The following is a 26,416-nucleotide window of genomic DNA, read 5'->3' on the forward strand; positions in this document are numbered from 1 at the left end:
TACAGGGGCACCTAGTGGGGGTACTATATGGGCACATAGTGGGGGTAGTGGTACAGGGGCACCTAGTGGGGGGTACTATATGGGCACCTAGTGGGGGGTACTATATGGGCACCTAGTGGGTGTAGTAGTACAGGGGCACATAGTGGGGGTACTATATGGGCACATATTGGGGGTAGTGGTACAGGGGCACCTAGTGGGGGTCTTATACGGGCACATAGTAGTACAGGGGCACATAGTGGGGGTCCTATATGGGCACATAGTAGTACAGGGGCACATAGTGGGGGTACTATATGGGCACCTAGTGGGGGTAGTATAGGGGCAGATAATGGGGGTAGTATAGGGGCAGATAGTGGGGGTAGTATAGGGGCACATAATGGGGGTAGTATAGGGGCATATAGTAGGGGTAGTAGTACAGGGGCACATAGTGGGGGTAGTATAGGGGCAGATAGTGGGGGTAGTATAGGGGCAGATAGTGGGGGTAGTATAGGGGCATATAATGGGGGTAGTATAGGGGAAGATAGTGGGGGTAGTAGTACAGTATATGGGCACATAGTGGGGGTAGTAGTAGTACAGGGGCACATAGTGGGGGTACTATATGGGTACATAGTGGTGGTAGTAGTACAGGGGCACATAGTGTGGGTAGTAGTACAGGGGCACATAGTGGGGGTACTATATGGGCACATAGTGTGGGTAGTAGTACAGGGGCACATAGTGGGGGTACTATATGGGCACATAGTGGTGGTGGTAGTAGTACAGGGGCACATAGTGGGGGTCCTATATGGGCACATACTGGGGGTACTATATGGGCACCTAGTGGGGGTGGTAGTACAGGGGCACCTAGTGGGGGTACTATATGGGCACATAGTGGTACAGGGGCACCTAGTGGGGGTACTATATGGGCACCTAGTGGTACAGGGGCACATAGTGGGGGTACTATATGGGCACCTAGTGGGGGTACTATATGGGCACCTAGTGGGGGTACTATATGGGCACCTAGTGGGGGTACTATATGGGCACCTAGTGGGGGTACTATATGGGCACCTAGTGGGGGTACAATATGGGCACCTAGTGGGGGTACTATATAGGCACCTAGTGGTACAGGGGCACCTAGTGGGGGTACTATATGGGCACATAGTAGGGGTACTATATGGGCACATAGTGGGGGTACTATATGGGCACATAGTGGGGGTACTATATGGGCACCTAGTGGGGGTACTATATGGGCACCTAGTGGTACAGGGGCACATAGTGGGGGTCCTATATGGGCACATAGTGGGGGTCCTATATGGGCACCTAGTGGGGGTACTATATGGGCACATAGTGGTACAGGGGCACCTAGTGGGGGTACTATATGGGCACCTAGTGGGGGTACTATACAGGCACCTAGTGGGGGTCCTATACAGGCACCTAGTGGGGGTACTATACGGGCACCTAGTGGGGGTACTATATGGGCACCTAGTGGGGGTACTATACAGGCACCTAGTGGGGTCCTATACAGGCAGCTAGCGGCGGTGTGTCCCGGTGTCCCCGGCCTGCAGGCAGCCGCTCGGACAGCAGGGGGCGGGGCGGAGCACTGACATCTATATAAGAGGCTCCAGGGCAGCGCGGCTCCAGTATTCCCGGCGCTACACACGGACCGCTCGGCTGCGCTTGTATCGCGACATCAGGCGACATATCCGTGCTTGGATTTATGGGCAGGAGGGGTGTGTGATCGGCAGCAGCGGCCTCCGGGGATACTACCTGTGCAGGACAGGGGGCTGGAAGCGCCGCTCTTGTCTCCGGAGTTGTCAGCGCGTTCTCCTGCGTTACCGCAGCGGTTGTGAGGATGGAGCGCAGTGTTGTATGGGCTGTGGTGCTCCTGGGCTTGCAGCAGGTAATGGAGCCGATATGTGTCGCTTGTTCCCTCTCAGGCTGGATCGGCCGATCTGATCGCTCTGTATTTCTCCCTAAGGTCGGCGGCTCCGGGGTCTTCCAGCTCAGACTGGACGGCTTTGTGAACAGTAACGGGAGCCTGGCGGACGGGGGGTCGTGTCTACCGGGCTGCCGGACCTTCTTCAAGGTGTGCCTGAAGCATTACCAGTCCGTGCTGTCCCCGGGACCGTGCACCTTCGGCAGCGTCATCACCCCGGTGCTGGAGACCCCCGCCATACCGGAGCGCCTCATCAGCCTGCCCTTCAACTTCACCTGGCCGGTAAGAGGGCACCGGGGGGGTCACATGGTATCACCTGCCTGCCGGGGTATCTAACCTACCTGCGGGGTATCTAACCTGCCTGCCGGGGTATCTAACCTACCTGCCGGGGTATCTAACCTGCCTGCCGGGGTATCTAACCTGTCTGCCCGGGTAACTAACCTACCTGCTGCCCGGGTATCTAACCTGCCTGCTGGGGTATCTAACCTGCCTGTCGGGGTATCTAACCTGCCTGCCCGGGTATCTAACCTGCTGCCCGGGTATCACCTGCCTGCCGGGGTATCTAACCTGCCTGTCGGGGTATCTAACCTGCTGCCCGGGTATCACCTGCCTGCCGGGGTATCTAACCTGCTGCCCGGGTATCTAACCTGCCTGCCGGGGTATCTAACCTGCCTGCCGGGGTATCTAACCTACCTGCCGGGGTATCTAACCTGCTTGCCGGGGTATCTAACCTACCTGCCGGGGTATCTAACCTGCCTGCCCGGGTATCTAACCTGCCTGCCGGGGTATCTAACCTGCCTGCCCGGGTATCTAACCTGCCTGCCCGGGTATCTAACCTGCCTGCCCGGGTATCTAACCTGCTGCCCGGGTATCTAATCCGCACAGCCCAGAGGGGACTGATGGATGGCGACAGATAGATATAGGTTATATAGGTTATAGGTACCCATAGTCTATCTATCTATCTATCTATCTATCTATCTATCTATCTATCTCCTATCTATCTATCTATCTATCTATCTATCTATCTATCTCCTATCTATCTATCTATCTATCTATCTATCTATCTATCTATCTATATATCTATCTCCTATCTATCTATCTCCTATCTATCTCCTATCTATCTATCTATCTATCTCCTATCTATCTATCTATCTATCTATCTCCTATCTATCTATCTATCTATCTATCTATCTATCTATCTATCTATCTCCTATCTATCTATCTATCTATCTATCTATCTATCTATCTCCTATCTATCTATCTATCTATCTCCTATCTATCTATCTATCTATCTATCTATCTATCTATCTATCTCCTATCTATCTATCTATCTATCTATCTATCTATCTATCTATCTATCTATCTATCTATCTATATCTCCTATCTATCTATCTATCTATCTATCTATCTATCTATCTATCTATCTATCTATCTATCTATCTATCTATCTATATCTCCTATCTATCTATCTATCTCTCTATCTATCTATCTCCTATCTATCTATCTATCTATCTATCTATCTATCTATCTATCTATCTATCTATCTCCTATCTATCTATCTCCTATCTATCTATCTCCTATCTCCTATCTATATTCTATCTATCTATCTCCTATCTATCTCCTATCTATCCTATCTATCTATCTATCTATCTATCTATCTATCTATCTATCTCCTATCTATCTATCTATCTATCTATCTCCTATCTATCTATTTATCTATCTATCTATCTATCTATCTATCTATCTCCTATCTATCTATCTATCTATCTATCTATCTATCTATCTATCTATCTCCTATCTATCTATATATCTATCTATCTCCTATCTATCTATCTCCTATCTATCTATATATCTCCTATCTATCTATCTATCTATCGATCTCCTATCTATCTCCTATCTATCTATCTATCTATCTATCTATCTCCTATCTATCTATCTATCTATCTATCGATCTCCTATCTATCTCCTATCTATCTATCTCCTATCTATCTCCTATCTATCTATCTCCTATCTATCTATCTATCTATCTATCTATCTCCTCTCTATCTCTCTCCTATCTATAATCTGTGTGTGTATATATATATATAAAGTTATCTATCTATATCTATTCTTGTCATACCTATATATATATATAGTTATCTATTACCTGTATCTATCTCCGCACCCCTTCTCTCTATATATATTTCCTTCTCCCTCTCCCCCCCCCTCTCCGCACACACATATATATATATATAGTTATCTATTACCTGTATCTATCTCCGCACCCCCTTCTCTCTCTATATATTTCCTTCTCTCTCTCCCCCCCTCTCCGCACACACATGTATATATACGGTATCTATTACCTGTATCTATCTCCGCACCCCCTTCTCTATATATATTTCCTTCTCTCCCCCCCCCCCCCCCCCCCCCCCCCTCTCTCTCCGCACACACACATATATATATATATACCCAGGGTAGTACAGCCTGTGCCCCGCCCCCCCCCCCACACCAGGTTATATTTATGGGTAAATATCCAGTGTGTACACAGCCGCAGCACAATGAGCCGCACTACAATCCAGGGAGATGATCTATATACTAAACACAGCGCAGCCTGTAACCGAGGAGAGATCGCCTAACCCCCACCTTAAAGGGGAACCCACCCTCTATAGCCATGTCCCAGGTCGTGTCACCTGTCACACCTTGTATGTGGATATATCTGTCCCCCCCCCCCCCCCCCCCCGTATACCGGAGCCCTGTGCGGTAACACTAGACGCTATTAGATTAATGAAGCCGCCCCGGTGCTGGCCGTGAACCTCCCTGTTATAACGCTCGTCCTTCTATATTACAGGCTGCTTATTCTTCTATCATGTTTATTCATAGTTTTTTTTTTCTTTTTTGTTGTTTTTTTTCCCCTTCAGAAAACCTTCTCTCTGATCATTGAAGCGTTCCACAAACCAACAGGTAAATGAGCCGGTGCTTCTGCAGCTGTCCTCCAGAGGGCGCCCTTGTCCTTCCTCCAGCACTATGTATAGGGGCGCTCAGCGCTTAACCTTGCCTTCTCTTAAATTACCGTTTCGACTTTCAAAACAAGCTGCTGTCGGAGCGCTGGATTTTTTTTTCTTCTTCGTGGCCTTACGTACCTAATCTCCAAAACAATTGCACTTCCTCCGGTTTATTTTTGGCGTGGGAAAGAAGTGCGCTCTGTGGTGAGAAAACCAGAAGTCTGCCAAATGGCCGACCGCCTTTTCCTGTATTTTACACCTTTCTCAGATTCCGCCCTTTGGAAAAGAAATAATGGCTTGTGGATGTTTTGCTGATATAGAGGAAGAGAAGATCTCAACAAAACAATTCTCACATTGCAGCCGTGTGCTGGGGGCCACAGAGCGGGCCCCCCGCCTCAGCCAGGGAGGGCTATGCTACACACCGCCCCACAGAGTGGGCCCCCCGCCTCAGCCAGGGAGGGCTATGCTACACACCGCCCCACAGAGCGGGCCCCCCGCCTCAGCCAGGGAGGGCTATGCTATACACCGCCCCACAGAGCGGGCCCCCCGCCTCACCTCAGCCAGGGAGGGCTATGCTATACACCGCCCCACAGAGCGGGCCCCCCGCCTCAGCCAGGGAGGGCTATGCTATACACCGCCCCACAGAGCGGGCCCCCCGCCTCAGCCAGGGAGGGCTATGCTATACACCGCCCCACAGAGCGGGCCCCCCGCCTCAGCCAGGGAGGGCTATGCTATACACCGCCCCACAGAGCGGGCCCCCCGCCTCAGCCAGGGAGGGCTATGCTATACACCGCCCCACAGAGCGGGCCCCCCGCCTCAGCCAGGGAGGGCTATGCTATACACCGCCCCACAGAGCGGGCCCCCCGCCTCAGCCAGGGAGGGCTATGCTATACACCGCCCCACAGAGCGGGCCCCCCGCCTCAGCCAGGGAGGGCTATGCTATACACCGCCCCACAGAGCGGGCCCCCCGCCTCAGCCAGGGAGGGCTATGCTATACACCGCCCCACAGAGCGGGCCCCCCGCCTCAGCCAGGGAGGGCTATGCTATACACCGCCCCACAGAGCGGGCCCCCCGCCTCAGCCAGGGAGGGCTATGCTATACACCGCCCCACAGAGCGGGCCCCCCGCCTCAGCCAGGGAGGGCTATGCTATACACCGCCCCACAGAGCGGGCCCCCCGCCTCACCTCAGCCAGGGAGGGCTATGCTATACACCGCCCCACAGAGCGGGCCCCCCGCCTCAGCCAGGGAGGGCTATGCTATACACCGCCCCACAGAGCGGGCCCCCCGCCTCAGCCAGGGAGGGCTATGCTATACACCGCCCCACAGAGCGGGCCCCCCGCCTCAGCCAGGGAGGGCTATGCTATACACCGCCCCACAGAGGGGGCCCCCCGCCTCAGCCAGGGAGGGCTATGCTATACACTGCCCCACAGAGCGGGCCCCCCGCCTCAGCCAGGGAGGGCTATGCTATACACTGCCCCACAGAGCGGGCCCCCCGCCTCACCTCAGCCAGGGAGGGCTATGCTATACACCGCCCCACAGTCACCTCTCATGGGGAACCATTAACTTAAATGGGAATATGCTCCATGTTCTCCGACTGCCCAGACATGGTGGGAGTCCAAGCACTGATCTATCCACTGAAATCTGCTAGTCTATAGGGGCATGTTCACACAGCAGATTGCTCTATCATTATTCATCTGATTTGGAAACTTCTGGGTCAGAAAAAAAAATAAATTGGAAAAATCTCATCTAATCCCATTCTGGTTACGGGAATATAAGTGGAATTCACATGGATGGCGGCATTCATTTCCCACCAGTGTGAACAGGGCCTAAGCAACATGTCGCATATAGGAGCGTTTTTATGCAGATTATTTATTATTATTATTATTATTATTATTATTATTATGATTATTATTTTATTTTTTTTCAGTATTTTTTTTTAAGGGTTACTCCAGCAGGAAAAAAAAATATTTTTAGCTTAACTTGTATCAGAAAGTTATATAGATTAGTAATTTACTTCTATATAAAAAATCTCCAGTCTTCCAGTAGTTATCAGCTGCTGCATGTCCTGCAGGAAGTGCTGTATTTTTTCCAGTCTGACACAGCAGTAAATCCCCATAGAAAACCTCTCCTGCTCTGGTCAGTTCCTGACATGGACAGAGGTGGCAGCAGAGAGCACTGTGTCAGACTGGAGAGAATACACCTCTTCCTGCAGAACATACAGCAGCTGATAAGTACTGGAAGACTGGAGATTTTTATATAGAAATAAATTACAAATCTGTATATAATTATCCAACACTAGTTGATTTGGGGGGGGGGGGGAATCGCTGGAGTATCACTTTAAGGCTCAAATTAAAGGGGTTATCCAGCATTAGAAAAACATGGCCGCTTTCTTCCAGGGACAGCACCACTCTTGTCTCCAGGTCAGGTGCAGTTTGAAATTAAAGGGGTTATCCAGCGCTACAAAAAGCATGGCCACTGTTTCCCTCTCTCGTCTCCAGATTGGGTGGGGTTTGGAACTCGGTTCCATTGAAGTAAATGGAGCTTAATTGCAAACCGCACCTGAACTGGAGACAAGAGAGGGGGAAAAGTGCCCACGTTTTTGTAGCGCTGGATAACCCCTTTAAGCTCCATTCACTTCAATAGAACTGAGTTACAAATCCTGCACCCAAACTGGAGACAAGAGCGGTGCTGTCTCTGGAAGAAAGCGGCCATGTTTTTCTAACGCTGGAGAACCCCTTTAAGTGTGAACAATTCCCAGCCCTCTACCCGAGAATGTTCAGATATCTGTTGCAGATCCCAGGGTTGGTTTTTCCCACAGAAAATCTGCTGTGTGAACACGTCCTTATTACATTTTTATCAAATCCATGTCCGATGTCCAGATTGAACACAGTGGGACGCCACGGATTCATATCAGCAGAATCCACGTGAAATTAAGTCAAGAGTGAGCCACACATTTACAGAATCTGAATGTTTTATTAAACATTTATATTCTTGCGCCATTGTTTTTGCCCATTTCCTATCACGCCTAGCACTTCAGTCCCTAAGGGACAGATTATCTGACAGATTTTTGAAGCCAAAGCCAGGAATAGACTACAAACAGAGAACAGGTCATCTCCTCTTCTCACATCCATTCCTGGCTTTGGCTTCAACAATCTGTCTGTGTAAACTCACCAACTACAGACCAGGAAACCCTGACTGTTGCAAAATAGGGACAGTGTAAAACTTCCACTCCAGTAAGGCCGGGGGACTTCCTTAAAACGCTCTGCATGATTTACTGACATTTTTTTGGTTTCTTTGTTTTTCATGGAAATTCATGGCCGCGTTTCTGTTTTTTCCGCAGGTTCCGGCCAAGGGGAAGTATTGATCAGCGATTTTGTCATCCAGAAACCCCTTAATGTGGGTGAAGCCTGGTCCAGCGATACCAAGACGGGGAAAAGGAACACCCAGCTGAAATACTCCTATCGTGTGGTCTGCAGCGAGAACTACTACGGAGAGAGCTGTTCTAGGCTCTGCAAGCCCCGCGACGACCGGTTCGGACACTATGTCTGCCAATCTGATGGCGTCATTGCCTGTCTGAAGGGATGGAAAGGAGAATACTGCACAAAACGTAAGGCTGCTCAATAATGCTACCTATACTGCTAATCCTCGCTGTCAGGGCATGCTGGGAGTTGTAGTTTTGCACAGGAAGATTAGCGGTTCATGATGGGAGTTGTAGTTTTGCACAGGAAGATTAGCGGCTCATGATGGGAGTTGTAGTTTTGCACAGGAAGATTAGCGGCTCATGATGGGAGTTGTAGTTTTGCCCCCAGCTGTGTTGCAGAATACATAGAATGTTACATTGTTGCAGCTCACTTGTATTTGTAAACAAACAATGTAAAAATTTTTAGATTTAAAAGGATTGTTCACCCCCCCCCCCCCCCCCCCCAAAAAAAAAAAAAATATTTTAAATCAACTGGTGCCAGAAAGTTATATAGATTTGGAATTTACTTCTATTTAAAAAAAAAAAAACCCTCAAGTCTAGACAGGTATTTAGGGTCCCTCTTACTGCCCCCTACCCCCATAGTATTGGGGTCCCTCTTACTGCCTCCTACCCCCACAGTATTTAGGGTCCCTCTTACTGCCCCCTACCCCCACAGTATTGGGGTCCCTTTTACTGCCCCCTACCCCCACAGTATTGGGGTCCCTCTTAGTGCCCCCTACCCCCACAGTATTTAGGGTCCCTTTTACTGCCCCCTACCCCCACAGTATTTAGGGTCCCTCTTACTGCCCCTTACCCCCACAGTATTGGGGTCCCTCTTAGTGCCTCCTACCCCCACAGTATTTAGGGTCCCTCTTACTGCCTCCTACCCCCACAGTATTTAGGGTCCCTCTTACTGCCCCCTACCCCCATAGTATTTAGGGTCCCTCTTACTGCCCCCTACCCCCACAGTATTGGGGTCCCTTTTACTGCCCCCTACCCCCACAGTATTGGGGTCCCTCTTACTGCCCCCTACCCCCACAGTATTTAGGGTCCCTCTTAGTGCCCCCTACCCCCACAGTATTGGGGTCCCTCTTACTGCCCCCTACCCCCACAGTATTTAGGGTCCCTCTTAGTGCCCCCTACCCCCACAGTATTGGGGTCCTTCTTAGTGCCCTTCTACATAGTGATGGAGCTCTGTTAGTGCCACCACACAGCAGTAATTTCCCATAGTGCCCCTTCTAGGTGATAATGTCGCTTAGTGGCCCCCACTAGTATTGGTGCCCCCTAAGGACCCACACTTAGCATTGCACCCTCCAATTCAGTATTGGTGAAATCCTTTATATTCCCACTTAAAGGGGGCCTACGGCGAAATGTGTTTTTTTCTTCCAAATTATATCATTTATATCATTATTATTCTATTTAAAAGTCTCAAGTCTCCCAGTATTTATCAGCTGCTGTATGTCCTGCAGGAAGAGGTGTATTCTCTCCAGTCTGACACAGTGCTCTTTGCTGCCACCTTTGACCATGTCAGGAACTGTCCAGAGCAGCAGCAAATCCTATAGAAAACCTCTCCTTCCTGCTCTCCAGACTGGAAAGAATACAGCACTTCCTGCAGGACATACAGCAACTAATAAGTACTGGAAGGCTGGAGATTTTTTATTAGAAGTAAACTGCAAAACTCTAGCACCAGTTGATTTGAAAGAAAAAAAAAATTGGGGGGGGGGGGGACTCCCCCTTTAACCCCTTCATTGCTTCCAGCTGCGGCTCATCCTCTGCCAGTTTCCGACTCCGTCGTCCAATTAAGCAGCCAATTGAGCCTCCTTTCATGCCCGGGGAACACCTGCCAACTCTGGAAGCGTGTCATTAGTCCCATGATACGGCTCCAATCTGTAGCTCATTCAGCCAAAAAAAATGAAAGGGTAATGAGGCCGGGGCTAGGGATGGGGAGAGTGTGTGTGATCGCAGCGCAGTCCTCCTATTGACTGATGAGAAGGAGGCTTCATTAACCCCGACAGCTACAGGGAGCTCTATACCGCTTAGCGTCAATGATCTGATTTCAATCCTTCTGGGATGATCCCCCGCGTGTTTTGATTTTTGGTGCCGCTTATAGCCGAGAGGGCAGTGCTTGTCCTAATATCTCCATGGTGTATAGGGGAAACTTCTGACCTTTGTTTTGGGGCCGAACTATTTTTGCATGGTGTTTTTGCTCTTCGGTGGATGTTGAAGGGGTATTTTACCCCCCCCCCCCCCTTTCTTAAGGACAGCACCACACCTCTCCTCAGGTTGTGTCTGGTATTACAACACTGCTCTATTCATTGAAAGGGGTAAGGGTCCATTTACACAGAAAGATTATCTGAAGCCAAAGCCAGGAACGGACTATAAACAGAGATCAGGTCATAAAGGAAAGCCTGAGATTTCTCCTCTTTTCACATCCATTCCTGGCTTTGGCTTCAAATCTTTGGCAGATAATCTGTCAGATAATCTTTCTGTGTAAATGGACCCTTAGCCAGGCTTATAAAAACATAGTAAAATAGCACCACCCCTGTCCTCAGATTGTGTCCGGTATTACAACTCTGCTCTATTCACTTTGATGGAACTGAGGTGCAATACTGCACCCAAACTGAGAACAAGAGTGGTGCTGTTTCTGATTGTTCTAGGTCTTTAAGGGGATCCTAGGTGTGTTTGCTAGAGGACTATGCTATTAAAAGTGCTATGGCAATAGATGATGCAGTGACACCCATGAAGGGTGTGTTCACAGGTTCAGGATTTTTAGCAGGGTAATAATGGGGGAGTATGAAGAAAAGACTAAAATTTTACGGTGAAAACACTTAAACTTCAAAAGTGTTATCCAGAATTAGAAAAAGCACAGTTAATTTCTTGCAAAAGCAGCGCCACCCCTGTCCTCAGGTTGTGTGTGGTATTACAATTTAGCTCCATTAACTTCAATAGAACTGAGCTGCAATACGGCACCCAACCTGAGGACAGAAGTGGCGCTGTTTCTGTAGGAAAGCAGCCATGTTTTTCTATGCCTAGGTAACCAATGACAGAGAAGTCATAGGTGCGTTCCATTGAGGCCCATGGTAGCTTCAGTGTATTGCAGAGGTAGGGGGAACCTTGGCCCTCGAGCTGTTGCAGAACTACAACTCCCATAATCCCTGGACAGCCAAAGCTTTAGCCTTAGGGAGTTGTAGTTTCGTACCTGGTGTGAATATACCTGTATGGATAGATAGGAGAAGCGTTGTCCTTGGCCGTTGCGGCTTGGACGCGGAGGATGGTGTTTCGGGGTAAATCTCGTCTCCAGGTCTCCGGGCAGAGAATACGCAATACGCTTTGTTAGCTACAAACATGTTTTTGTCACAACAGAGGAATGATGTGCGGTGAAGCAATCTGGGAAAGCAGTGTAACCCTCGCACCCAGCGGCCACAAGGGGTTAATGCGCTACAGGAGCCCGTACAGGACACCTGCTGTTATGTCACTTTAACCCCTTCAGGACCTGGCTGGGATGACTGTGGCCCCGCGCCATGGTTTTCTGGCTTTTATAAGGGACACAAGGCATTTTTTTTATAAGTTTAGGCTCCAACAACAAAGGAAAAGCGTAAAAAACACCAAACACATTGTGCTGCGGGACGTAAAGCATTCCAGGGCTTCCGAAGGCTCCCAGGTCTCCCACGTAATCACAGCCAACAAACAGGAAGGAGAGTGCTGGGAGGATAGAGGACGGACCGTGCTGGAGAGGGAACTACAACTCCCAGCATACCCTACAGCACACATCCGCCAACCTGGACCCTCCTGCTGGCCCCAAACTACAACTCCCAATATAGAGCTCATAATAAATATATATATATTTCATCAGTCAGGCCTGTTCATAGCTCCCTGGTTACACAACTTACGGCTTCCCCCCTCTTTGATGAAACTACACTTCCCGTCGTGCAACAGGTGAACTCGGAGAAAGACAACCAATCAGATTGCAGCTCTCCCGAGTGCGTGGCGCACCAGCATGTAAGCTGCGCTCTGATTGGACGCCTTTCCACTACGGCCTCCTCGGTAGTTGTGCTGCGTGGTTAGCTGCGACTTTGATGCGGTGCCGCGCGCTTCTGTCGCGCTCCGGGGTCAAGTGTAATGTCGCAGGCAGGGGGGGCGGCACGCGTCCTAATTGTTATCCTTGGCTTTAGCTCCAGGGGACAAAGTGCAGAGAACAGCTGTAGGGAGGAGGGGGCGGCAGCTGCTCCCTCTCTCTGGGCGGCCGGCCTCCTTGTTCCGAGTCATCCAGGCGTTAAATGAGGCCTTGTTGGCCGGGGATGAGAACCCCAGACACGGAGCGACAACGTGCGACACTTAGGGTGACCGTTCTAAGTGACGCCAGTGTCTCTGTTGTCCATAGCAACCAATCACAGCCCAGAATACAAAGTGAAAGCTTCACGCTGATTGGTTGCTATGGGCAACAGAGCTTTCTTCTAAGTGGCTCCAGGCTTCCTTGCCCATAGCAACCAATCAGCTTTCACCTTGTGGTCTACACTAGAACTTGGGTTGCTATTGGTTAGAAAACTAAGAAACTGTTGCCCATAGCAACCTATTAGAACACATGATAAATGCGGCAGTTTTTCGCTTCAGTCTGTTGCCCATAGCAACTGTTCGCAGTTTTTTAAATAGAAAAGCTGTGCTGATTGGTTGCTATGTAAGAAACATGTCCATAGCAACCAATGAGAAAAGCTCTTTTCTTTTTCAAGACTATAGTGATTTGTGAACCATAAACGTGGTAATGGCGTATTGTAACAGGTCACTGCCCCTCCCCCGACCATGTTTCCTTAAAGGGGCCGTGTGACCTCTGTGTGACCGCTCCTCCTGCACCCCCACAATTAGTGGGTCCAGATGTGGCGATAACTCGTCTCCTGGACTCTCTATGACGTCCGCACAGTACTTGGTGATGTACGACGTCCTCACGTGTTGATTATCTGTAATCCGCTCACAATGTCCAATGCATTATGTCTCCACAGCAATCTGTCTGGACGGCTGCAGCGAGCAAAATGGTTTCTGCAACAGCCCCGGGGAATGCTCGTGAGTATCTCCAGAGGATACATTGCCTTCTGCCATCAGGGGGGTCTCAGCACCCGGACCCCCATCCATCTCACATGTCACTGATGTATCCTATAGGCCACAAGTGTCAGAGCGGCCACCTCCCAGCTGCTGCAGAACTACAATTCCCATCATGCTGTGCAGCTGGAGGGCTACAGGTGCTATAGATAAATGTGCTATAGGCAATCCACAGCTGTATTAGTACGGCAGGAACCTGTGGTAACAATACCAGTGACCTTTAGTTACAATACCCTGCAGTAACCATACCCCACAGTGACCTGTAGTAACCAGCAGTAACCATACCCTGTAGTAACCAGCAGTAACCATACCCTGCAGTAACCGTACCCTGCAGTAACCAGCAGTAACCATACCCTGCAGTAACCATACCCTGTAGTAACCAGCAGTAACCATACCCTGCAGTAACCATACCCCACAGTGACCTGTAGTAACCAGCAGTAACCATACCCTGTAGTAACCAGCAGTAACCATACCCTGTAGTAACCAGCAGTAACCATACCCTGTAGTAACCATACCCTGTAGTAACCAGCAGTAACCATACCCTGTAGTAACCAGCAGTAACCATACCCTGTAGTAACCATACCCTGTAGTAACCAGCAGTAACCATACCCTGTAGTAACCAGCAGTAACCATACCCTGTAGTACAATTGTAGTACAAAGTTACAATACCCTGGCATCTGCTTTTCCGCATGTTGTTGACCTGTTTTCTAATCTGATTACAATTTCTAGTTGCCGCCCAGGATGGCAGGGCCGATACTGCAATGAGTGTATTCCCCATAATGGCTGTAGACATGGAACGTGCCAAGTCCCATGGCAGTGCACCTGTGATGAAGGCTGGGGGGGTCTCTTCTGCGACCAGGGTGAGTAGGCTCCAGTAACGTGGCATGGTTATATGGAATATGTACTTTGTAGCTTCCTATACGTGGGTCGTGTCCATTTATTAATACTGATAAATGACTGATTTTATTCCTCGCAGATCTAAACTACTGCACCCACCATAAGCCCTGCAAAAACGGAGCCACCTGTATGAACACCGGCCAGGGGAGTTACACCTGCTCCTGCCGGCCTGGATACACCGGGGTGAATTGTGATGAGAAGATCAATGAATGTGACAGTAATCCCTGCAGAAATGGTGGCAGCTGCACGGTAAGAAGTGGCCACAGACATCCTTCATATACAATATACAGTAAACTATATGTAAGGTGACAGCAAGGACAAGGTCTAAGCAGTCCAGGGGGACAGAGCTAGTTTGGGGATTGTGACTTTAGAGCTCACAATAGATAAGAGCTGAGAGATGGGCACTACTAGACTCCTGGTCCCTAGGGCAAACTGGCGTCTCCAGATTAGTACCCCCATGTTCCCCTTTCACTGTAGTAAGCCCCAGTTTGCACCCCTGCACAGTAGTAGTTCCCTTATTTTGCCTCCATACAGTAATAGCTCCCTCTTTGTGCCACCACACAGTAATAGTTCCCTCTTTGTGCCATCACACAGTAGTAGTTCCTTCCTTGTGCCACCACACAGTAGTAGTACCCTCTTTGTGTCTCCGCATAGTAGTAGTGGCCTCCTTGTGCCTCTGCATAGTAGTAGTTGCCTCTTTGTGCCTCCATACACTAGTAGTAGTACCCGTTTGGTGCCCCCACACAGTAGTAGCTCCCTCTTTGTGCCACCACACGGTAGTAGTTCCCTCTTTGTGCCCCCACACAGTAGTCGTTCCCTCTTTGTGCCACCACACAGTAGTAGTTCCCTCTTTGTGCCCCCACACAGTAGTCGTTCCCTCTTTGTGCCACCACACAGTAGTAGTTCCCTCTTTGTGCCCCCACAGAGTAGTAGCTCCCTCTTTGTGCCACCACACAGTAGTCGTTCCCTCTTTGTGCCACCACACAGTAGTCGTTCCCTCTTTGTGCCACCACACAGTAGTCGTTCCCTCTTTGTGCCTCCGCACAGTAGTAGCTCCCTCTTTGTGCCCCCACACTGTAGTAGTTTGCTCTTTGTGCCCCCACAGAGTAGTAGGCCCCTTATGAGCCCCCACACTGTAGTAGATCCCCCTCCTCATGTCCTGGAAAGGTTATGTGTTTAGGTGATCGCAATAACAAAGCAGCATAGAAGACCATATAACAGTGCTGGGAGCCAGTGGCTGTCTGCTCTGTCATGATAGTCAACTAGAACGGCCACCTGAGGCCACATATATAGTCCAGAGACACTGGCAGCAGTCAACCCTTTGCTGCACCCCCTGCGACAATGATCTTCACACCAGCATGGAGTCACGAACCTATTCCCTAGTATCTGCAATCAACTTTCAGCGATTGTTCGGGTAACGTCACTTGTTACGGAACAATAAACTACGGATAGGGGTTATTGTCCTTGCTCTCTCCCTCGCCTGTTTATTTGGCTCCATATACCGTCAGCTTGTTAGAACTAGAAATTCTTTTGCTTGTGTTTGCACTCACAACACTTGGCCTGTGTGATGTATGGGTAAGTCTGGTGTGTTTATACCCTCTGAGCTATTGCCTCACTGCGCTGTGATTCCTATTGAACCTTACTGATAGTGTTTCCCCCACACTCATACATGAAATCCTCCTCACTCCTTCCTAGGATGGAGAAAGCGGCTACGTCTGCGAATGTCCCCAAGGATACTACGGAACCCACTGCGAGCACAGCGTATTGAATTGTGCCGATTCCCCCTGCTTTAATGGCGGCACATGCAGAGAGCGGGAAATGGGGGCCAGCTATGCCTGTCAGTGCCCGCTGGGGTATACAGGTTCTAACTGCGAAAAGAAAATGGACCGGTGTATCAGCAATCCCTGTCTGAACGGTACGTACTCACATTGTACTGCTCATATACCATCACATCAGGGAACCTGCGGCCCGCCAGCTGCTGCAGAACTACAATTCCCGAGTTATGGTTATGATGAGAATTGGAGTTTTGCAACAGCTAAAATGCTAAAGGTTCCCCATCCCTGATATACATTGATCCATATGGGCCTATAAGACAGCATGCTACATTGCATTTGGTTTGTGTTCTTAAAGGGGTACTTTTTTTTTTCTTTTCTTTCAAATTACCTGGTTTCAGAAAATTAGATGTGTAAATTACTTCTACTTTAAAAATCTCCCGTTGTCTTGTACTTATAAGCTGCTGTATGTCCTGCAGGAAGTGGTTTATTCTCTCCAGTCTGACTAGGTGCTCTCTCCTGCCACCTCTGTCCATGTCAGGAACTGTCCAGAGCAGCAGCAAATCCCCATAAAAAACCTCTCCTGCTCTCCAGACTGGAAAGAATACACTACCTCCTGCAGGACATACAGCAGCTGATAAGTACTGGAAGTGTCACTGTTGTCTTTTTGTTTGTTTTCTCAGAAATCAATAGTTCAGGCGATTTTAAGAAACGTTGTAATTGAGTTTATTAGGCAAATATGCCATTATCTGCATTTAAAAACACTTTCCCCAGGTGTCCCCCCCCCTCCCCCCCTCTCTCATTCACTGCTCATTATCAGGAAATCTCGACTCTTTTACATCAGTCGAGCCCTGTGTAACCTATGGAAAGGGGAGGGGGGAGATTAGTCGCCAGCAGAGAACAAAGAATTACACAGCGGGACCTGTGTGAAAGCCGGTATTCAGAGGTCAGAGAGGTCAGTGCTGACATCAGAGGAGATAGCCGGTGATGTAGCTGTAAATTAACTCTTTGTTGTCCTGTTTTGGTGCCTCATCTCCCTCAACCCCTCTCCTCTCCATAGAGAACCATGAAGACAGGGGGAGAACTTCAAACTGCTTTTTCATGATAAAAATACATGTTTCCGCTAATAAACCCAATTACAAAGTTTCTTAAAATCGCCTGGACTAGTGGTTTCTGCAAAAAGAAAAAATGTAATCGTAATGTACTTTAATATACCTTTTATTTCACAGCAGATCTTCTGTCGTTCAGAGCACAGAACTGTCCATTAATACATCTGTTTCTCCATACAGGGGGTCAGTGCCAAATCCTAAATTACAAGCAGTTTTGCCGCTGTCGCTCAGGATACACCGGCCCGACGTGTGCAACCAATATGAACGTATGCGCGAGGAATCCCTGCTCCAATGGAGGGACCTGCTACGACGACAGCGGCAACTACGGCTGCATCTGTCCTCAAGGCTTCACCGGGAATACGTGCAACATCAAAATCACCGACCAATGTGGCGCCAACCCCTGCAAGAACGGAGGATCGTGCAGCGTTACGCCTTACGAGAATAACATCGCCTGTCATTGTGCGTCCGGCTTCATGGGAAGCCACTGCGAGTTTCCAGTGGAGAAGCGTCAGAAGGACTGGGACTTCCCTTGGTTGGCGGTCTTCTTGGGGGCCGGGATGGTGGGGCTCCTGGTCTTGTTGTGTATGATCTTTATCGTGGTGAGGCATTTCCGCCAGAAGCCGATGGAGGACACGAGGACGATGAATAACTTATCGGATTTCCAGAAAGATAACTTAATCCCGGCTTCACAGCTCAAAAACATTAACAAAAAGAAGGAGCTGGAGGTGGACTGCGGCCTAGAGAAATCCAACTATAAGCTGAAAAACCACCCGTTAGACTGTAACCTCGCCAATGGCCTCATCGGGGGGGTCATCTACGGGGTGGGGAAGGCCGACAAGTTTCACAATAGTGAAAAGTGCTTAGAGGAAGAAAAGTTCCCTCTCCGTCTACACAGGTGAGACACGCTGCACTGTCATGGCAGAAGCTTAGCAAGCCACGGATGGGACGGCCATCTCTCCCAGTCCTCCAATATACAGTATATCCCCCAATACACAGGACGGCCATCTCTCACAGTCCTCCAATATACACTAGACTTCTATCTCTCCCAACCCCCCCCCCCCCAATATACACAGGACAGCCATCTCTCACAGTCCTCCAATATACACTAGACTTCTATCTCTCCCAACCCCCCCAATATACACTAGACGGCCATCCCTTCCAATCCTCCAATATACACTAGACGGCCATCCCTTCCAATCCTCCAATATACACTAGACGGCCATCTCTCCCAGTCCTTCCACAATATACACAGGACAGCCATCTCTTCCAATCCTCCAATATACAGTATATCCCCCAATACACAGGACGGCCATCTCTCCCAATCCTCCAATACACACTAGACTTCTATCTCTCCCAACCCCCCAATATACACTAGACGGCCATCCCTACCAATCCTCCAATACACACTAGACTTTTATCTCTCCCAACCCCCCAATATACACTAGACGGCCATCTCTCCCAATCCTCCAATACACACTAGACTTCTATCTCTCCCAGTCCTTCCACAATATACACAGGACAGCCATCCCTTCCAATCCTCCAATATACAGTATATCCCCCAACAACAGGACGGCCATCTCTCCCAATCCTCCAATATACACTAGACTTCTATCCCTCCCAACCCCCCATTATACACAAGACGGCCATCTCTCCCAGTCTTCATACACACTCAGTTTGGCTGAGTGTGCATATGTTCTCAGTGGGGAGAGAAAGCTGCTGTCAGACTCTAATGGCGGCTTACGCCTTAAGAATAAAAGGATTGGGCCATTGAAGTCTGACATCTGCCACCAGGAAAGATCTGGGAGGCCACATGCACGTTGGATGGTTGACTGGTCCAATTGTCCAATTGCCACCTAGACTCCCTCGGTGCAGTGTTCTCCAACCTGCCACTCAGCAGCTGTTGCAAAACTACAACTCTTAGCATGATGGGAGATGTAGTTCTACAACAGCTCCAGGCTGGGGAACACTGCTCCCAATGATTCATTGTAAGACCCTTTTGGGCCACCATCTTTCCCGCTCTATATGTTCCCGCTCTAAGTTTGTTGGCCGAACTGAGTTCTCTACAGAGGCGGCCATTTATAGGACACCATCAGTCTATGTGGCTTTAAAAGAAATGTTGTCTGTTCATCTGAACACATTATATGGCATAGTGAAGAAAAGTTGGGGTCATGTGATGATGCCAGGACTTAAAGGAGTTATCCAGCATTAGAAAAAAAGTATTATCTTGCAAAAACAGCGCCACCCTTGTCCTCAGGTTGTGTGTGGTATGACAGTCCAGCTCTATTCACTATGGAAGTAAACTGCAAAACCCTCAGCCAAACTGAGGACAGAAGGGGTAATGCTTGTGGGAGAAAGCGGCCATGTTTTAAGCCATGTATACTGGAGTAGGGTGACCATGCTATACTCAGTTGTGTTAAACATTGTAAGGCCAGGTTCATACAGGCTGGATATGGCCATGTGTGTGCATCCTTACTGCAGGTGCAGATCAGCTAATCTGAAAGAATCATAGGGAACTATATCAGTTTGGGATATGGGATCTGCAGCTATAATAAGGATGCACAACAGCAGCCATATTAAGCTTGTGTGTTAGTGGCCTTGTGTTATGGTAAGTCCATTATGTGTGTGTGAATAGGGCTGTATCTTGACATGTGTTATATTCGACCAGTAACATCATGAACTTTAAACCAGTCTTTCTTTTATGCTTATATATATATTTTTTTTTCCCCCAATTATCTTTTCTAATACAGTGAAAAGCCACAATGTAGAATATCCACTATATGTTCCCCGAGAGATTCAATGTACCAGTCTATTTATGTGATAGCAGAAGAACGGAACGAATGTGTGATAGCTACAGAGGTAAGGACGTCACCGCCGACGGCTAGAATTTCAGCAGGCCGATCCTTTTTCTAATGCCACAGATGATGCTCTTAGATTGTAATGTATAGCTTCTCCATGGATCACGGCCACGACCAGGTCACCTGGAGATCTAATAGTAACCGTCCACATATAAGCAATGAGATGGGTTATAGCTTCTCCATGGATCACGGCCACAACCAGGTCACCTGGAGATCTAATAGTAACCGTCCACATATAAGAGATGGGTTATTGCTGGGAGTTTCCCTTATATTCTAGATCCGCAGCAGACCTCTGCATTAGGCATAGTGTGATGTACGTAACATAAGTAGCTTTATCTATAATACACGGGATGACCACTTTATTAGAGCCGCCATCTACAAGCACATTGGACGTCTATTGGCCATCAGAACGGCAGCGATTCGTCCTGGCACAAACTCCACCAGGTGATGAGACGGCTCTGCAGGAATATCGGCCCACGTGGACAGGATCACTCCCCACAGTCACTGCACATTACATGGAGGTCCTGTACCTTATCCCAGAGACGTCTATAGGATTAAGACCTGGAGACTGCGATGGCCAAGGAAGGAAATCCATGATTGTTCCCAATCTATGACAATACGACTATTGTGGACAGTGCATTGTCCTGCTGACTGTCTCCTCCTGCCCCAGAGGAAACAGCTGCCATGGAGGAATGAACTTGCTTAGATAATTTCTACTGTCCAAACATCTATACACTGATATCAGAGGACGGGGGAAAGCCAAGAAAACACCCCCCCATTGCATCTCCTCCACCAGCCGGAAGTGTTCTCACCTGACAAGGGGGTCACCAATTCACACGGCTTATGCCTGGGCCATGTTTCTCCACAGAGATCTGGATCCATCTGACCGGCCATGTTTCTCCCCAGAGATCTGGATCCATCTGACCGGCCATGTTTCTCCACAGAGATCTGGATCCATCTGACCGGCCATGTTTCTCCACAGAGATCTGGATCCATCTGACCGGCCATGTTTCTCCATGGAGATCTGGATCCATCTGACCGGCCATGTTTCTCCACAGAGATCTGGATCCATCTGACCGGCCATTTTCCCCATGGAGATCTGGATCCATCTGACCGGCCATGTTTCTCCATGGAGATCTGGATCCATCTGACCGGCCATGTTTCTCCACAGAGATCCGGATCCATCTGACTGGCCATGTTTCTCCACAGAGATCTGGATCCATCTGACCGGCCATGTTTCTCCACAGAGATCTGGATCCATCTGACCGGCCATGTTTCTCCCCAGAGATCTGGATCCATCTGACCGGCCATGTTTCTCCACAGAGATCTGGATCCATCTGACCGGCCATGTTTCTCCACGGAGATCTGGATCCATCTGACCGGCCATGTTTCTCCATGGAGATCTGGATCCATCTGACCGGCCATGTTTCTCCACGGAGATCTGGATCCATCTGACCGTCCATGTTTCTCCACGGAGATCTGGATCCATCTGACCGTCCATGTTTCTCCACAGAGATCTGGATCCATCTGACCGGCCATGTTTCTCCACAGAGATCTGGATCCATCTGACCGTCCATGTTTCACCCCAGAGATCTGGATCCATCTGAACGGCCATGTTTCACCCCAGAGATCTGGATCCATCCGACCGGCCATGTTTCTCCACGGAGATCTGGATCCATCTGACGGGCCATGTTTCTCCACAGAGGTCTGGATCCATCTGACCGTCCATGTTTCACCCCAGAGATCAGGATCCATCTGACCGGCCATGTTTCTCCACAAATATCAGGATCCATCTGACCGGCCATGTTTCTCCACAGAGATCTGGATCCATCTGACCGGCCATGTTTCTCCACAGAGGTCTGGATCCATCTGACTGGCCATGTTTCTCCACAGAGATCTGGATCCATCTGACCGGCGATGTTTCTCCACAGAGGTCTGGATCCATCTGACCGGCCATGTTCCTCCCCAGAAATCTGGATCCATCTGACCGGCCATGTTTCTCCACAGAGATCTGGATCCATCTGACCGGCCATGTTTCTCCACAGAGATCTGGATCCATCTGACCGGCCATGTTTCTCCACGGAGATCTGGATCCATCTGACCGGCCATGTTTCTCCATGGAGATCTGGATCCATCTGACCGGCCATGTTTCTCCACGGAGATCTGGATCCATCTGACCGTCCATGTTTCTCCACGGAGATCTGGATCCATCTGACCGTCCATGTTTCTCCACAGAGATCTGGATCCATCTGACCGGCCATGTTTCTCCACAGAGATCTGGATCCATCTGACCGTCCATGTTTCACCCCAGAGATCTGGATCCATCTGACCGGCCATGTTTCACCCCAGAGATCTGGATCCATCCGACCGGCCATGTTTCTCCACGGAGATCTGGATCCATCTGACGGGCCATGTTTCTCCACAGAGGTCTGGATCCATCTGACCGTCCATGTTTCACCCCAGAGATCAGGATCCATCTGACCGGCCATGTTTCTCCACAAATATCAGGATCCATCTGACCGGCCATGTTTCTCCACAGAGATCTGGATCCATCTGACCGGCCATGTTTCTCCACAGAGGTCTGGATCCATCTGACTGGCCATGTTTCTCCACAGAGATCTGGATCCATCTGACCGACCATGTTTCTCCACAGAGATCTGGATCCATCTGACCGGCCATGTTTCTTCATAGAGATCTGGATCCATCTGATCGGCCATGTTTCACCCCACAGATCTGGATCCATCTGACCGCCATGTTTCTCCTCTGCTCAGCGATAGTTTCGCCTTTCAGTATCCCTGGATCTGGATCTCCTTTCTCTGGAAGTCTTTCCTGTATCTCGCTATTCTCTGCTACATGATAAAACCCTAGTGACCTCCTGACCCCGGCTAACCTAACCTCGATGACCAGTCCTCACACCAATCCCTCTGATCACTGGATTTTATGTTGCCCTCCGGGGTCACAGATTTCCATACAGGGAGGACCGGACATGAGAGGGCAGCGGGCTCTAATACAGTGACCATTCAGTGCGGCTAGACGGACCTGTATTGTATATGTGCGATATTGTCTCACGTTATACTCACCCTCATACCCTTCTGTTCTCTCCCGCAGGTGTAAAGCTGAAGCCTCCAGAACGTGAATGTTTCCTCACCGGCCACACGTGGAAGGCATGCCATGTACCTATGTTTACAATGACTGGAGAGGGAATCTGAGCACAAACGGTGAAACTCGCTGCTTCCGAGAGATCAAACCACCCCGCGCGGAGGGAATGGATTGTGGCTCAGCCAGAAAGGCAATAGACTCCGAGCACCAGCTCTAGCGTCCGATCGACTGAATGTAACAATACTGGAAGAAACCGGAGCGAACGGGAAACGTTAAAGAGACTTCCGCAATGACAAGTGTCCTTTATCCAGCGATGGCCATCGACTATTCCTGCCTTAGAATACACACTCCTACAAAGCGGATGGGATTACTGGTTTGCTATGCAGAACGATGACTTACGATATCGTCCTACGTCTTAGAAGTGCCTAAAAGCCTTCCCGAGAGAGAGAGAGGCTGAGCCTTGGCCGATCACTGCTCTGATTCTACGTCATACCGGAACAGTATTAAGCTAGGATTTGTCCCAGACTCGGTTTTTTTTTCTAAAGCGAATGTGGGGGACTTTCTACGAATCCCAGCGACTAGTCACAGCCTTACACTGCATGACAACCTAATACAGACGGCCATTCCGATTTTTATTTTATTTTATTTTTTAGTAATAATTCATTTTGCACTACTGAGAATCGTTTTTTTTTTTTATCCAGAACACAGACTTTAATAATTTTTGCTATCGTGGTTTTACACAGACTTAGTAATTTATATAAAGGCATCAGATGTCCGTCCTGACGTATGTAAATGTAAGGTTATTCCATTTAAGTGCGTTCTATCTATATATATATATATATATATATATATATATATATATATATATATATATATATATATATATATATATATATATGGTGTGTTGCAATGTGACCCAACCTGCGGCTGCAAAACTACAACTCCCATCATGCCCTGACAGCCGAAGGCTGTCAGGGCATGATAGGAGTTGTAGTTTGCAGCCGCAGATTGGGTCATATTGGCGTATTGTGCATAATGGGGAAGTCGGATAACCTAATTCTAGCTCATTGACTGCTCTGAATTTAAAGTTAAAGGGCTAGCGGGTTTTCTTAAAGTGTCACTGTTTCGTTTTGTTTTTTGCAGAAATCAATAGTCCAGGCGATTTTAAGAAACTTTGTAATTGGGTTTATTAGGCAAATATGCCATTATCTGCATTCACAAAGCCTTTCCCCAGGTCCCCCTCCTCCTCTCTCTTATCCACTGCTCATTATCAGGAAATCTCGACTTTTTTACATCAGTCAAGCCCTGTGTAACCTATGGAGAGGGGAGGGGGGAGGAGATTAGTCGGCAGCAGAGAACAAAGGATTACACAGCGGAAACTGTGTGAAAGCCGTTATTCAGAAATCTGAGAGGTCAGTGCTGACTGTCAGAGGAGATAGCCCGGTGATGTAGCTGTAAATTAACTCTTTGTTCTGTTTTGGTGCCTCATCTCCCTCCACCCCTCCCCTCTCCATAGAGAACCATAAAGACAGGGGGGAGAGCTTCAAACTGCTTTTTCATGATAAAAAAGCATTTTTCAGCTAATAAACCCAATTACAAAGTTTCGTAAAATCGCCTGGACTATTGATTTCTGCAGAAAAATTTTAACTACTTTAAACCATTTCAGAGATGTGAATGTAGGTGTATATATGTTATACACTGTATACACCCAGAATTCATGTTCATTCATCTTGTCTGTAGCGGCCTTTTGTCATATGTCATAATGGTGAACTACAACTACTGAACTGTGACCGTGACACACCTGACACCCCCCCCCCCCCAGTTCCCCATCTTGTACCTGTTATCCCCTGAATATTACACTCCGGCCTTCAAGAACACTATAGACCAGAGACTGGAATTCAGTAGGAGTGTGTTCACACCAGTCCTCAGGCTTCTGCATTTCGATGCAGAGCGCAACGTAAGAATGAGGTTCAGATGAGAGCAATGTGGGTGCAATTCTTTTTCCATATTTAAAGGGGTTATCCAGCGCTACAAAAACATGGCCACTTTTCCCCCTCTCTTGGTCAGGTGTGGTTTGCAATTAAGCTCCATTTACTTCAATGGAACTGAGTTTGAAACCCCACCCAATCTGGAGACAAGAGTGAGTCAAAAGTGGCCATGTTTTTGTAGCACTGGATAACCCCTTTAAGGCTGCCTTTACACATACAGATTAGTGAAGCCAAAGCCAGGAATGTTTCTGAAAAGAGAAGTCTTTCCTTTATAACCTGTTCTGTTTATAGTCCCTTCCCGGCTTTGGCTTCAATAATCTGTCAGATAAATCTGTCTGTGTAAAGGCACCCTAAGGTTCCCAAAACAGCACCACACCTCTCTTCAGGCTGTGTGTGGTATTACATCCTGCTCCATTCACTTCAGTAGAACTGAGCTTCAATATCATACACAGACAGGGGACAAGAGTGGCGCTGCTTTTTGGAAGAATACAGCTATGGTTGTCCCAGTCCTGGATAACCCCCTTTAAGGCTTTGTTCACACATAGCATTTCTGTCAGTCTTTTTTCAGCCAAAACCAGGAGTGGATTAAAAACACAGAAGATGTGCAAATCTTTCCATTATAATTTTGCCCTGTCAGTTTTGGTTGAAAAAAAAAAAATTCTGATGTGTGAACACAGCCCTAGGCTGCAAGCCCCCTCCAGTGATCCGTACCAATCAGTTCTGCTCAAGCCAGCTCGTACCAGGCTCCTGTAATGGTGCATTTACACAGACAGATTTATCTGACAGATCTTTGAAGCCAAAGCCAGGAACAGACTATAAACAGGGATCAGGTCATAAAGGAAAGACTGAGATTTCTTCTCTTTTTTTTAAATCCATTCCTGGCTTTGGCTTCCAAAATCTGTCAGATAAATCTAAACGCACCATTAGTCCCAGATGTCGCCTGCAGCTTTTCTCACCTTGAGACCACAGAGCCTGAGGGGAAACTTCTGGATTGTTTTTTTGTTTTTTTTAATTCTTTAAATCTATCATTTCAATAATTTAACATGGAATCAAAAGCACTGAAGTTTTTTTTTATATCTTTGTTTTGTATATAATGTATATTTATAATCAAAACAAATGTAAATATTTACCGTCCTGTTTTAACCAACAAAGTTTGAGTTTTATTTTATTTTTATTTTTTATTTTTCAAAACAAAAATTCTTCCAACTACTTGTCGTTTCCTGTCCTTAATTCTTATTTTTAGTGTTTCCTTCTT

At 48.3% G+C, this 26,416-nt stretch overlaps 1 protein-coding gene across 1 annotated transcript; it reads left to right on the forward strand.

Moving 5' to 3' along the window:
* Window positions 1–1,631: 1,631 nt before the first annotated feature.
* DLL4 (delta like canonical Notch ligand 4) lies at window positions 1,632–24,013 on the forward strand. The gene is made up of 11 exons (XM_069951366.1): window positions 1,632–1,873; window positions 1,952–2,191; window positions 4,807–4,849; window positions 8,231–8,497; window positions 13,345–13,405; window positions 14,171–14,301; window positions 14,418–14,587; window positions 16,034–16,253; window positions 17,400–18,114; window positions 19,967–20,075; window positions 23,183–24,013. The coding sequence occupies exons 1-11, from the start codon at window positions 1,826–1,828 to the stop codon at window positions 23,186–23,188; spliced, it is 2,010 nt and encodes a 669-aa protein (XP_069807467.1). The 5' UTR covers window positions 1,632–1,825; the 3' UTR covers window positions 23,189–24,013.
* The last annotated feature ends 2,403 nt before the right edge of the window (window positions 24,014–26,416 follow it).

This window comes from Dendropsophus ebraccatus, chromosome 13 (genome assembly GCF_027789765.1).
Source record: "Dendropsophus ebraccatus isolate aDenEbr1 chromosome 13, aDenEbr1.pat, whole genome shotgun sequence".
In the NCBI taxonomy this organism is placed as follows: Eukaryota; Metazoa; Chordata; class Amphibia; order Anura; family Hylidae; genus Dendropsophus; species Dendropsophus ebraccatus.

What these genes read in the sequence shown, in the direction of transcription:
- DLL4 (XM_069951366.1), top strand. Translation starts at nt 1,826, where the DNA reads ATGGAGCGCAGTGTTGTATGGGCTGTGGTGCTCCTGGGCTTGCAGCAG. An exon ending in CCTTCAACTTCACCTGGCCG is followed by an intron (nt 2,192 to 4,806) that starts GTAAGAGGGCAC and finishes TTTCCCCTTCAG; the next exon opens with AAAACCTTCTCTCTGATCAT. An exon ending in AACAGCCCCGGGGAATGCTC is followed by an intron (nt 13,406 to 14,170) that starts GTGAGTATCTCC and finishes TACAATTTCTAG; the next exon opens with TTGCCGCCCAGGATGGCAGG.